Here is a 14,219-nt window from a genome sequence, read left to right as displayed (position 1 = left end):
AATTAAATATAAACTTCACAAGACCTGAGGAACGTATTTTCAATCAATCGAAACTTTTGTTTGACATTTAACATTGTAAAGCACTCCTACTTGTACTTTTATTTATTTATCGTATTTAAAAGTGCATCACAACCGTAACAAAACAAGGGACATGTGTACACATTTACCCCAAAAAGCAAAGTCCTTGAAAAAATCCAATTCACTTTCAAAGCACTTGTGCCGCTGCGCTAGCATTTCGGAGCCATCTGTATACACATGTATGTATGTACAAGGATCCCTACCTACATTTGTACACTTACAAATCGATGCACCTCTTGCGCGATAAATATCATCCGAAATACTATGAGTAAATGTAGTCCTTAAATGCTCCATATACACACGTAAGTCCGTATGTCTGTATATGCATAAACTAACGCACCACGTAGACGATCGAACTACGAACCACTACTTTAACAAGTAAGGAAGAGCTCTCGCAATTTATTTATTTAATTTTATTAATATAACAAACAATTTGACCCACATATTCGGCATATATATGGTATAAAGTCCATTGAATGCTGGAAAGCCTAATATTAGGTATATGGGAGTTAGGTGAAGTTAAGTTATTACCCGATTTCACGTATTTTAGGCACGGAGACATATTATGAAAAGAAAGATATTCCCTCTGAATTTCTTCAAAATATCTGAGAGACCTACCTATATTTTCTGTAAAAAAAAAGAATTAGAGCCCTGAGGTCCTCATGTTCGATAAATGGGGCCTTGAAAATTTATGGTCCTATTTCGACAATTTTTAGAAGGGCGATGCCACACTATAAATGTAGTATTTGTGCAAAGTTCTGTTCTGATAACTTCACTAGTGCTTACTTTATATATTGTAAAGTATACGGTTCAGATCGACTTTAAAGTTCTGGTATATGGGAAGTATGTGTGGTTTGGCCTATTTTTACAACATATAATTGGGAAATATTAGAAACCAAATTTCATTGAAATTGGTTGAGTAGTTTCGGAGATATGGTTTTTGACCCATAAGTGGGCGGAACCACGTCCATTTAAAATTATGTATAAAATTTTGAATGCAGCTTTTCTGTGCCTTCTTTATAATTACATGTAAGGCTTCTGTTGGTTTTCCTTACTGAATTAAAGCATTTTTAGTAGTTTTCAATGTAGCTTTTGTATCCTATTTTCCCCATTTTTGGACTATATAAGGAAATACCTGAAAAAGCGACTCCTAAAAGTTTCGTTGATGTAGCTTTAGTATGCCCCTTCCTAGAACAATCGTTTGTACCAAATTTTAAGATATCTCAATTTTTACTCAAGTTATAGCTTGCAAGGGCGGACAGACATACGGATTTGAACTTTAATCTTCACCCTGATCATTTTGATATATATAACCCTATATCTAAGTCGTTTAGTTTTATGACTTGCAAACAACCTTTATGTGGAGAAAACGAGAGTATAAAAATTGAAATGGACGGAATGAGTAAGATCAGAACTACGTTTGAGTTTTCTGCTGCCACCAAACATTTAATTTGTGCAGTTCGTGAAGTAGGGGCATCCTTAAAAACGAAGGAGCAGGCAATTTAAGAACATGAAATATCGAAGGCGCTTTAACAACAAATTTCCGTGTATATTACTTATATATTATATTATATTACTGTATATTACTTATGTATATACTGAATCCAGTTAATTTTAGTCTCGTTTGAAAGCAATATTTACGCGATGAAAAAAATGCGACTGATCTGGTATTTTCTTTGTTTCTTTGATAGAATGTAGGTAGTTCGGCGATTTTCACACATATCGTAGCTTCGCATTCACGTAAATAAATATGTACGTGTGTATAAGCAATCGACACCTACATATAAATGAAATATTCGGGAATTTTGTCAACTCTTGCATCGAAAACTCGGTTGAATAGTTTACTAAATATGTTTTACAATTTATTTTACGCAATTGCACAGCTCTTGTCATGTCATGTGCGTTTTACTTCCATTCGTTCAAATCACAACAACGAAGTTGTTAAACAGTGCCTTTAATTTAATTTAAAAAAATACATTTTTGACTGAGAACCGCTAAATAGTTACAAATGCTTTTAGAAGAAGCAAAATCAGTTTTATACCTGACAACAATACACTTATATTTAAATAAGCATACGATAACTTTTACAGCTTAAATAAAAAAGATAATTATGGTTAATGTGTATATTTTCTTGTAAATAGTTCACACTAACAATATATAATTCTCTATGATCTGTATACATAAGATCTTAAGTCAATAGATTCTTGTAAGAACTTGTAATATAATGTAATGGAGAATTTGACATAGTGCTTCCATACAATTTAACTTAAATAGTTCTTTACATAAGCTAAATGCAACTTACTAAAGCTGTGATTTATTTTTGTTTCATTATATATCATTATTCATTATACATGTATTTTAAAGGTTTCTCCTTGACGTATTTTATTATATATTATATGTATGTAATAGATGTAAATTTCTTGATTTATACTAGTTAAAGAAAGACAACAAAAAATATATGTATATTATTCACATTATACGGCAAATTTTTTTTTCTGGGTATTGAACCAAACTATTTTTTCCGGTATATTGATTAAAAGTAAAAAAAAAGTATGGTCTCCGTTTTTCGAAATTAGGCTCCACAATCGAAATATTTGTCATGCTAATTACTTTTCTGGAAAATTTATATTGAAATTATATAAATAGACATACCATTAGAAAGGTCGTTTAACCACATTCACAACCATACACATTTTTCAAAAATTCGACCAATATTTTGCAAACTTAAAGATTTTATTGTATTTGAACATGCTACTTTGGAAAAAGCCCAATTTCGAACTTTGAAGGCAAATATTTTCATTTTTGAGGGTAACTTCGAAATTCACAGAATACACGATTATTACTAATGGCTCAATATCTCGGTAAAAGTTAGTTTAGCACAATACCCAGTCCAGTGTTGTACAGTGTTATTAACTAAAAACTGGCTGCAGTTAATCAAATTAACTTATAAATACATTTTTTCACAGCGATCATACTGATAAGTTTTAAAAAAAATGTCTATGACCTTATTAATTTTCCAACAACATTACGTCACTAAGTATTTTTAAGTAAACCGGGTACAATAAAAACATAGCAAAACAAAAACAAAATTAAATATATACATATGTATCAATGCACAAAAGTATTTTTGTCTGAAATTTAGGATTCCTGCGATTTTTTAATCAATAACAAGAAAGGATCGAAGATTAAAGGTCGCCTAATAAATCCCTGATTATGCTATTGCATTATGTATAAGGATAACACATTCCCTAAACTTAATTCGCTCCAAAAGGTGTGCATAAATACGTTTATATAAAAACCGGAATATGTCTTCTTTAATTTCCTCTTACAAGGCAAAAGATTAATGCATTTAATTATGTAAAGTTACTTCGTTTTGATGATGACAAATGTCACTGAATATTTTGCAAAAATCACTTATTAACTTACAGGCTGTCTGGGTCCCTGCAGACTTGCTGCTCGCCAAACACTCGTCGAGAAGCTGCGCTTTAGCAGGTTAATCGATGCCAATGATTTATTTAAAAACATTTTCACAGTATTTTATAAGCTGTTATTTTGTTAGAAAGTATAAAGTTCAATTTTTCTGATTAAGTTATTTTTTTAATTAGGAGCAAACGCGTAATTTATGTATATAACTGATCGAAGTCGATTTGCGCACCGACCGTACTGGTCAGCAAATCAGACTAAACTGAACTAATGGTGGAATCCTAGTTGATTAATCAGTGAAGTACATGTACTTTACGCTCATAATTTACCGACAATTGTTCTATAAGTTAAGTGATTATTTTGTATTATGATTTTGAAATCATTTTGTTGTATTTCAGAACCAAAGCCGTTGTTATCAATCGCAATAACGGTGTATTTGGAAACAAATATATGCGTATTTTAATCGTACACACAACCCATTTCCTCTTCAACTTTATTCAGAATCGAAGACAACAATACTCGTGCATACAGATATACATTACACGTACATATGTACGAGTATATGTGTATAATAAGAGAATATACATATTTATATGAGCATATTTTGATTGGAAAGCCTTATCATTGGGAGCAAGAGAGCTTCTTACTTGTAGCTTTTGTCGTTCCAATGTTTGTGGATGCTCCACTGGCGTCTACGTTTGCGAAGACTACTACCTTTTATTTGCATTATTAAGCTAAATTGTTGGTCATTGGCCGGTATTAGCTTAAACTTGAACGTAGTAAGAATTTTTAACCACTACCATTGATTTTCCCTATGTTCTCGCAATTAGACAGGTTTGAAAGCGGGTGTTGAAAGATATTCGTTGAATTATAGAATATCTAATTAATAATTAAACAAGTTAGTTCTAGACTTATATATATATACCAAAGTGTACAGCATGACGAGTATAGAATACGGATACCTGCATTTTCGTCTGTCTGTCCGTGCAAGCTGCAACTTGAGTAAAAATTGAGATAACTTAATAAAACTTGGCACCATAAAAAAGTAGCCATATGTATATGTAAACATTGTTACAGTGGATCACATAAGGAAGGGACATATTTATATGAAATTTGTTTGTAAAAATAGTAGTAGAAGTACAGTTATAAACAAGTAAGGAAGGGCTAAGGGTTGTGACCGAACATTTTATACTCTCGCGATTTATTTATTTAATTTATTAATATAGTACACAATTTGACTCACATATTCGTCATATATGTATATGGTATAAAGTCCATTGAAAGTTGGAAACCCTAATATTTGGTCTTGAACCAATTTGGCCTATTTTCAAAACATATCATCGGGATGCAAGGAAAATATTACAAACCAAATTTCATTGATATTGGTCGAGTAGTTTCGGAGATATGGTTTTTGACCCATAAGTGGGGGGAGCCACAGTAACTTAAACTGGTTTCTGGTGTTTTCCCTTACTGAATTAAAGCATTTTTAGTAGTTTTCAACGCATCTTTTTTATTGGAGGTAGGCGTGGTTATTATCCGATTTCCGCCATTTTTGAACTGTGTAAGGTAGTATCTAAAAGAAACGACTCTAGAGAGTTTGATGGATATAGCTTTAGTAGTTTACGAGACGCCCACTTTCCCAAAAAAATTACATCCAAATGTGTCCCTCCCTAGAACAATCCTGCGTACCAAATTTCACTTTCATAGCTTAATTTATGGCTTAGTTATAGCTCTTTATGTGTTTTCGGTTATCGCCATTTTCTGAGCGTAGCAGTGGTCCGATTCCGCCCATCTTAAGAAGTCGGTCGAACTTAACCTTCTTATGGTGCCAAGGAACACGTGTACCAAGTTTCATTAAGATATCTCAATTTTTACTCGAGTTGCAGCTTGCATGGACGGACGGACAGACAGACATCCGGATTTGAACTTTACTCGTCACTCTGATCACTTTGGTATATATGTATAACCTTATATCTAACTCGTTTAGTTTTAGGACTTACAAACAACCGTTATGTGGACAAAACTATTATAAAAGTCCATGAAGCCATAAGGAAGTTATCATACACTGAAGACACTATTTGTGTTACGTTTTATTGAAATATCTTTATTTCTTTTCTTACTTCTTTTACGACTTCCATGCCCAACATTAATTATTAGCACCTCCACCTGTTTTACATAATTTGATGAAATCAGAAGTATAATCTTAGAATTATATATATGGGTTTATTTTTAGATATATAACCGCTAACCCTACGAACTATAGGTATATAGATGTGTATAATATATTTGTTGAATAGACGCTTATACATTTTAAAAATTACGATGTCACATAGCATTTTAACGTTGTCACTTTAATCCAAAGAAATCATACATATCTGCAATATTTTAATGCAAATCTACCAATCGCCGTTATTGTTATTAGTTATTATATCAAGAGGCGGATCAAAAGCTGCATTTGTGAAACCCGTCTGTACAAAGGGCAATGGATTCTTGTTAAAGTCAGTATTGCGTTTCACTTGCTCCGTTAGACGCCGTTTTGCTACACAACGTGTTTCATTTAACATCATCAGTGACTTTCTACTCATTGAAATGTGTTTAACCTTCAAATCGTCTTCACCTAGAAAGCGGCGTTCAAAGTTTCGTGGCAAATCACTATAATCTGGTTGGGTTTTATTCCGACTTTCGTGCAACTTAAAAATTGTATGCCGCCGAACCATGCTATTGCCTCTGACAGCATTGTCGTCGCCATTTAAATTGTCTTCTCCATCTGATGAATCCTCATCATCATCATCTAAACGTTTTGGCCGTTGTAACTGGCGAGCGATATTAACGGCATTTCCGCGTATTTCCTGTGCCGCGTCTTCATCTGTAAGCTAAAATAAAAACGTTTGAATATACATATTTTAACTTATTAGAAACATGTTTTTTAGAGAACAAATTACATACGCTATCGTCCTTCTAAGACCACTAACTTAAGAACGATTGAAATAAATGTCGTGAAATTTTGACAATATTTATTAAATTTACAAATATCAATGTTGTAAAATTAATGGAACGATCTTACCAAAGGACAAATATTTTGACCCCAGGTAATATCTGAAGCTGTTATTAAAAAAAAAAAAACAATTTCGTCAAATTTCAATGGGGTGATGATCGATCAATGTTTGCATTTTTGAATGGAAATATCTCTAAATGTAGAAACTTTACTTTCGAGACATTTAATGAAAAGGGGCCTCGATATTGGAATTTTTATTATAAACTTACTGTGCTTGGTGCTCGAAACCAGTCCAATTGAGTTGTAGCTAGGAGTTGTGAAATGGTAGCAAAACGATGGAAAAACATTGCAATAAATTGTATAACTAAAATTAATCCGAAGAAAATTACAAAACAAAAGCCGATTGGATCCAATTCCTTATGACGTCGGTATATGTAAATCTGAGAATTAATGTCGTCGTATGTAATGTAATCAGTCGGATCGATTGGCCACTCAAGATGTAAATAGTCTTTTTTCAGTTGAAGTAAGAACACAATTAGAACAAATATAGAATTTATCATTATAAATGCAAAAGCAAACATGTTACGTAGTTCTCGCAAACTTTCGGCAATCTCCGCTTTTTTATCCTTTGTATGAAACAAAGGACGCAAATACAGTTTAATTAAATCTTTCCAAAAACGTTTTTCTTTTAGCGATATCTCCCCCAATTCCGAATCAACTAACAATGGATCATTAACCCAACCGGGTAAAAACTCTCGACCACCGTCTTCAACGTCATCACCAGGTGGTAGTCCAATATCGTCATCCTTATTAAAATAGAATAATTATTTATGTAACCTTATACATATATAATATCTACGAGAGTTTTATAAGGACACTACCTTCTTCACTGTCACTTCTCTTGTACCCCATGAGACATCATTCATGTTGAAGACTGAGTAGATAAGTAGGAGCATGTACATGGAAGGAATGGTGATATAATAGATGAAACCACATATTAACGCACCGACTTCTTGAGGATGTACTATGCCTAGAAAGAGAAAATGTAAATAAATTGTTATGCAATTTGTTGGTGACTCGAATACCCGCAATAAAAATTTGCAGAAAAACCAGAAGAAAGAACAAAGAGGCGGGTGCCAAAGGTCCATCGTCTATCATTTGTATGATTATGCCAATCAATACAGCCATCATTACCAGACAATACAAGGAACTTATTACGAAGGCAAGCAAAAGCTAAAATTGAAAGTAAGAAATAATTAAGAATTCGTAATAAATAGTGAATATCTATTATATTTTTATCCATGTACCTGAAACTTTTGTTTTAAATAAATGCAAGACAAAATAAAGCAAAGCACTGGAATGAAGTTCCACAAGAACGAGCTCCAAATACTTGTATTGAACACAGCTACTAGCGCACCCACCATCATTAAGAAAATGGTGCCTGGACCCAAAATTGTACCAACCATTAGCATTGCCTGATAAGCAATGTATGGCGTTGAAATTGAACTATTATTCTTCACTACCATATCCGCATCAGAGAGTAAGTCAAATATGTTGGCAATTGTAGAGGGAACCCAACGGCGTCGTTGATTATAGAATTCATTGAACATTTCCGGTGAATGAGTGTAAGCGTCCGATGCAGCTGAATATTCTACACGTAAGCCTTGTTTTAAAATCAATGTACATAACCAACGATCTTCTCCTTGATCGTACTGCACATAATGCATGGGTTCGCTGGATACCGTAGTGTACTTTTTCATTACGCTATTCTCCATTAGTGCACTGCCACGAAATAAACTAAAGCAACCGGGGCTACAGAGCACACATCCAATTACGTGTTCCGTAGCTTTCTGCAGCCAATGACCTATCGCATATTCAAATATTTGATACCAGACCATAGGTCCTCGACCGACGGGATGTATACGTCCGCAGGCAGCGCCCAATTCGTCTATGGCTTTCATGCGATCAATCAAAAGCTGTACCGCTTGTGGCTGAAAGTCAATATCGCCATCCAGTGCCAAAAGAAATGTGTTCTCAGCAATAACCGCTTTTCGTCGAGCAGATACACCTTCAAGTTCCATAATGCGGAAACCAAGTAAATAATACATGTACATGACTTGAGACCAACGCTTTTTGTGTCTTATTTTATCTTTATTCTTTAGATGAGCTATCATTTTTGAGCGGCCTGGTAATGTCCACACAAGGCGACCACCATAAGGTGTTTCGGTCTTTACTGGAGACTTAATCTTCATGTTGACACCATAAACCTCGAAGCATGCCTTCTCTATGCTGACAATTAAAGTTTTTACATATTCATTCATTGGTGGATTACGGGAATTCTCGCACAGTTTTTCATCCAGCACAAATGCGTCGTCGAAAAATATATTTGCTAAAGTATTGTAGCATATTAATTTTCATAAAGTTACTAATTACATATATGTACATAGATCTGTATTTATAGGTTATAGGCAAAGTACAAAATCAATAGATATTTGATTAATTTAATTTCTACAAAATGTTAGTATAGTATACATTTAATTGGAAGAACACATTGAGAAAGGTTAAGCTAATTTCTGCTTTCATCATTTAACTCACTACATATGTACATGTATATTAGATTAAAAGTATGTAAAATAAGACAGGCGAAAATAACATATGTATATATAAACCAATGAAACTAAAATGTGAATTAGGATGACAATCAAATCGAATACGTCGATATTACTGATGTTGGCTTTAAAAATATGACAATGGGTTATACATATATATTTCCCACCGGAGCAGGATTGATATTCATTCGAGAAGACTAGTTGTAATGAAAAAACGGATAATCACCAAAAGCATTAATGTCTTTAAAGGTATAAAATATAAGCAAATTTTGCAAAAAGCTCAAATATTAATAAAAAAAGACTAAAGGCAAAAGTTAACGCTGCTTAGAAAGACTTACGCCTGAACAACGTTTACAAATTGTTTAACTTTATTACGAACATTCAAATTCTGTGAACAATGTGTTTGGCACGCTTAACTCAACTCATGGTCAACATAATCGGCCTACTAAGCGTACTATACGCAACACCATCACCCATTTGCCGCATTTGGGGTGAAGAGATTCAAGAGTTGTCATTTCATCCAGAAAATACAACGGTTTGGTGTGGTTTGTGGGCCGAGGGAATCATCGGTCCATATTTCTTCAAAAATGATGCCGGTGAGAATGTAACCGACATTTGATGCCTGAAATTGAAGCTCGAGACCTCGGCGACATTTGGTTTCAACAAGACGACAATGAAGTTTGGTGAGCTGATAATTTCACATTTGGGGCCGGTCGATTGGTCACCAAGATCGTGTCATATTAGACAGTTTTTGCTGTTGGGATATGTAAAGTCTAGATTCTATGAGAACAGTCCCGCTTCGATTCAGATCTTGGAGAAAAACATTATGCATGTCATTCACCAGTTACCAGTCGAAATGATCTAACGAGTCATCGAAAATTGGACTCAACACATATAAAAGAGATAATCTTAAAAAAAATGGCAACGAACGTTCTTTCGAATGATAATAAACATTCCCCATTAAATTTGAATTTTGTGGCTCCACCGTTTAGACCCACCGAAATAGTAAGTACTCACTTTCGAATTCATAGTATTCATTATCCGCTTTACCACCATTGATGTGCAGTTTCGCCATACGCCTGGCACATTGATCTTCATCCAGTCGAACAATGGATTTTAAGAACTCCATCATCTCTTCTTGATTTTCATGCCACATTGTTGCACACACAATCAACTGTGGTATTTTATCACTTTCATTAATATCTGATGGCACACTTGAAGGTGACGACTCGACCTAAGCGACGACAAAGTAATTAAAGATTATATAAATTTTAAATTAAAATTAACAATTTTAAAATTTGTGCATACGTTTTTGCTCGTTATTCATTATTATTGTCTAAAATTATTACTGATGTTTCCATTTTGTTATAAAATAATTGTTAAGACCATTGTTAAAATTTACCTTTGTCATACACACCTTTCTTGTGAGGTACTCATCATTCAAATCGATGATCCGACGATTCATTAATATGCACTGATCCACCAAAAATGCGCAATACCACGGGCATATGAACAGTTTTTCCGTCGGTGCATTCTTTTCATTTCGTGGCCGCCATATATGACGTGTTATCCACAGCTGAGATAGCCACCATATGGGCCATAACCAAAGAGTATCTGAGATAATGGAGTCGAATATTTTATTCTGGTCACTTAGTATTAGTCCCATATAATCGGGTAGATAAGCATGTAAAGCACAAACATTCGCGCCCCGAAGAGATGTCAGCCAAATAGTCATGGCAACAGAAGCAGGTCCCGCCAAATTTAGTGGTAGTGAAAAGCTAAACTCCTGAATTTTTATTTTACAGGCGAATTTTGCAAATACATAACATAAATATGAGGAACAGATTTGTAGTAGCATAATGTAAATAACGGTATTAACACTGGTTTTTATTGTAAAAATTTTTGATGAATAATTCAAACCACGTTCAGCAAACGCCGATTCATTCGATACCTAAAGAGAATAAAACAAATATAAGTTAAGTTCTTTAAGCTGAAAGCTTAAGTTAATGTGCGATATATTCACATCAGTGTCAAGGGTATCCAGGGATAATTAAAATACAATAATATATCCTTTCAAATGTAATGCGTCTTGGTTATAGGCGTGTGTGGCCGTTAAATTATAAAGAGGATACTTTGAATATTAAAGAAAATTTCAGATACCTCTATATGCTACTATCTATATATGTAAATATAGAGAATCAAGTAAGGAAAGGCTAAGTTCGGGTGCAACCGAAGATTTTATACTCTCGCAATTTGTTGATATATTTTTGTTAAAATAACACACAATTTGACCCAATTTGAAAATCCTATAATTAGGTATATGAGAAGTTGCTAAAGAGAGTATTATCTTTAGCAACTTTTGTTGCGAGAGTATAAATATACAATTAAATTAAGAGGAAAATGTAGACTTTATCCAGATTTTGGATTTGTTAGTAACTATTACCCGGTAATTAATAATAATTATTAAAAAAAACTTGTTTCGAAACCAAATATTTCGATTTTGGAGGCTAACTTCTATAATCGTAAAATGCATTTTTTTACTTATGTCTCAATCTCCGTGTGTTATACAGTGTCATAACATAATTTAAACATAACTCATACAAATACAAAAACATTCTTAATTCGCACTGTGTAAAATTTTGTGGGTGGTCTTTTTACGATGTAGGTTTTTTAAATGTATTGAATATGTCGTAACTCATTCGAAGTTAGTTGCACTTACCGCATTTCTATACACCAATATATCATGTGATTGCCATGCTTTCGTGAAATAAGAGAAATATTCTTTTAGCGGTTGGCCATGAAAACAAAATCCAATTAAAGAGAAGACAACAATTTTCCCAGGCGAAAGATAAAGATATGTCTGATATTTAGAACGACTACGGCGCACCGTTTGCAATATATGAGCTGAAAAGTCATACCAAATTAAAATAACGGTTAGTAATATATATCGAATATTACACTTTATAATACTCGTATTAATATATGTACATACATATGTATGATAAATACAAACCCACAAAATTATATGAAGCAATGTAATTCTCCCACCAACGCGTTGAAACTAGTATAAGTGGGAGAGCGAGTATTTGTAACGCCAAATTGGTTGAAAATGTTGGCCACACCAGAAAGGCACTCAGTTGAGCAAAAATGGCTAAAGCGCTTAGAGATAGATTACAAACAGATCTCCAAGTAAAATGAGGATTAAATCCAATGTCTATATTGTAGAGAAATATGAAATATACATATGTATATGTATATAAATAATTACAAACAGGATACTTACTCAAGATGCTGGGTATGAAACAAACTCCATTACACAGCATTATTGCGCGCACTGAATCCAATTGAGGCATTACGAAGAAAACTAATATTGCCAAACCGATAGTGTGTAAAATTTCAAATAATAAAACCTGAGCCAAAATTACTTAAATTAATGTTTCTATTTGCACTCAACAACTTAATTACACATATGTATTATAACATTATCAACTCACCAGCATAACCTCCATCCAAGTTGGAGACTTCACATCTTTGAAAGTGCAAATTCGCAGTGCTCGAAAAAATGTAAACACTTCAGGTGCAGAAAATGCAAAGATCAGTGCCCAAAGCCATGCGTATTGCTCCTCCTTTGGCAAAGTTGCTGTAAATAAATCATCGTCATCTGCAAAATTGTATACACACATACGCATGTATATATATATATTAACAAATTGTTTTTGTAATCTAAAAAATATAAACATATCTCTTAAATTTTAGTGGACAACTTTCGCTACACGATGTAGATACATGTAGTACATTAGGTATACCAAAATGTTTTCAGTAAAGGCAAAACAATTAAAACGCCCTTGTCTCGAATACAAATGTACTAATTGGACAAATTTAAGACCAGAGAATTTTGAGTGAAGTACTTGTCCCAAAATTGAAAGTTCAGCGATTTTGTTTGGACAATACGTTTAACTGATTAGTGTTAGTTTTAAACTCATATGTAATATTATTATTCATTCGGACTGACGTATGGAATGACTTGGCATTTTACGTCTTACGATCTTAAATTGAAAGCATTCAAAATATAACTTTTGCAAGCCGCTCGACCTTGCCAAGCCTTTGCTATGGTTATCGCGCCATGATAGCCGACTATTTGATGACTGAAATTGAAGCTCGTGATCTCGGCGACAATTGGTTTTAACAAGACGGCGCCACTTCCCACACTACACATCAGTCAATGGATTTATTGAAAGAACACTTCGGTGAGCAGATAATTTCACATTGGCCACCATGATCGTGTGATATCACACCGTTAGATTTTTTCCTGTTGGAATATGTAAAGTCTAAAGTCTATGCGGACAATCCCGCTTCGATTCAGGCCTTGGAGCAAAACATCACGCTTGTCATTCGCCAGTTACCAGTCGAAATGCTCGAACGGGTCATCGAAAATTGGATCGCCACCTTTATTTATCGTTATTATTTGAGTAAAGATTTCTTATCTAATAACTGTTCGGGAAACGTATCCGATTCGAACAATATTTTCGACTAGTGTATGCCGTTATTTTTAACCCTTTCAATTTTAAACTTAATAACTGTAATATGTATGGGCTCAATATAGTTTTGTATGTTTGCATTAAAATATATTTTACATACCCATAATATTGCAAATCTTCATATTCGCATTTGCACGAAAATGCGTAACCATTATTAGCATTGAAATCTTCGACGTGACGGCAGTCCCAAGAACCACAATAAAAACAAATACATATGTTAGCAACTTAAAGAGCTTTAAAAGACATCCTAGCTTCTCCCAACTCGCTGCAGATCCCGTGGCCCTTCTTGATGGGGGATCTTGAAAAGTATCCCATAGTGGTGGCTTGCCCTTAGATTTTCTGTTATAGAAACAATTTTCTTAAGTGGATTGAAAATTCTTAATTTTGTAAATATACCGGCTTTTAATATAGTTAGCATCATTAGACTCTGCAGTGTGACCATCCATAACTATAAGCGTTCTTTATGTGCATTAATTTTTCCACTATATTTAATTTATAATATGTACAAACGTTTCTGCGATGATGACTACAACTTTCAATATTTAAGGCAACACTGATTCATCAGTTTCGTATCAA

The 14,219-nt window shown here is 33.8% G+C and overlaps 2 protein-coding genes and 1 long non-coding RNA gene across 6 annotated transcripts in view; 1 reads left to right on the top strand and 2 right to left on the bottom strand.

Annotated features, from left to right (window-relative positions):
* LOC105217059 (delta-1-pyrroline-5-carboxylate synthase) overlaps window positions 1-3,778 on the bottom strand; it is a 19,187-nt gene extending 15,409 nt beyond the window's left edge. For both annotated transcript variants that reach the window (XM_011191872.3, XM_054228632.1), the window contains exon 1: window positions 3,505-3,778. In XM_011191872.3, coding sequence (XP_011190174.1) covers window positions 3,505-3,603 — 99 coding nt within the window. In that variant the 5' untranslated portion in view covers window positions 3,604-3,778. The remainder of the gene's footprint in view (window positions 1-3,504) is intronic.
* Window positions 1-8,798, top strand: part of LOC128921341 (uncharacterized) — a 10,604-nt gene extending 1,806 nt beyond the window's left edge. Inside the window, exons 2-3 of the long non-coding RNA XR_008470789.1 lie at window positions 7,189-8,591; window positions 8,659-8,798. This is a non-coding gene — a long non-coding RNA (uncharacterized LOC128921341). The remainder of the gene's footprint in view (window positions 1-7,188; window positions 8,592-8,658) is intronic.
* LOC105217058 (chitin synthase chs-2) lies at window positions 5,584-14,219 on the bottom strand. 3 transcript variants are annotated; one of them, XM_011191867.3, is made up of 13 exons: window positions 14,040-14,219; window positions 13,744-13,982; window positions 12,600-12,766; window positions 12,389-12,515; window positions 12,119-12,319; window positions 11,825-12,009; window positions 10,508-11,056; window positions 10,123-10,339; window positions 7,804-8,885; window positions 7,582-7,729; window positions 7,378-7,526; window positions 6,766-7,302; window positions 5,584-6,374 (listed from the first exon to the last, which is right to left on the bottom strand). In XM_011191867.3, the coding sequence occupies exons 1-13, from the start codon at window positions 14,087-14,089 to the stop codon at window positions 5,898-5,900; spliced, it is 4,128 nt and encodes a 1,375-aa protein (XP_011190169.2). In that variant the 5' UTR covers window positions 14,090-14,219; the 3' UTR covers window positions 5,584-5,897. The 3 variants fall into 3 exon arrangements, with proteins under 3 accessions (XP_011190169.2, XP_011190171.2, XP_054084606.1); XM_011191869.3 differs by having other exon boundaries at window positions 10,523-11,056; XM_054228631.1 differs by having other exon boundaries at window positions 12,600-12,745.

Source organism: Zeugodacus cucurbitae, chromosome 4, assembly GCF_028554725.1.
Source record: "Zeugodacus cucurbitae isolate PBARC_wt_2022May chromosome 4, idZeuCucr1.2, whole genome shotgun sequence".
Classification (NCBI taxonomy): Eukaryota; Metazoa; Arthropoda; class Insecta; order Diptera; family Tephritidae; genus Zeugodacus; species Zeugodacus cucurbitae.
The sequence above is the reverse complement of the archived record's forward strand: the minus strand, read 5'-3'. Positions and strand labels throughout refer to the sequence as shown.

Excerpts from the sequence above, each read along its gene's own strand:
- LOC105217058 (XM_011191867.3), bottom strand. The coding sequence starts at position 14,089 with ATGGATGGTCACACTGCAGAGTCTAATGATGCTAACTATATTAAAAGC. Across the intron at positions 12,767-13,743 it reads GAAGATTTGCAATATTATGG|ATGACGATGATTTATTTACA; the intron begins GTATGTAAAATA and ends ACAATTTTGCAG. Across the intron at positions 7,527-7,581 it reads TCTGCAAATTTTTATTGCGG|GCATAGTACATCCTCAAGAA; the intron begins GTATTCGAGTCA and ends TTCTCTTTCTAG.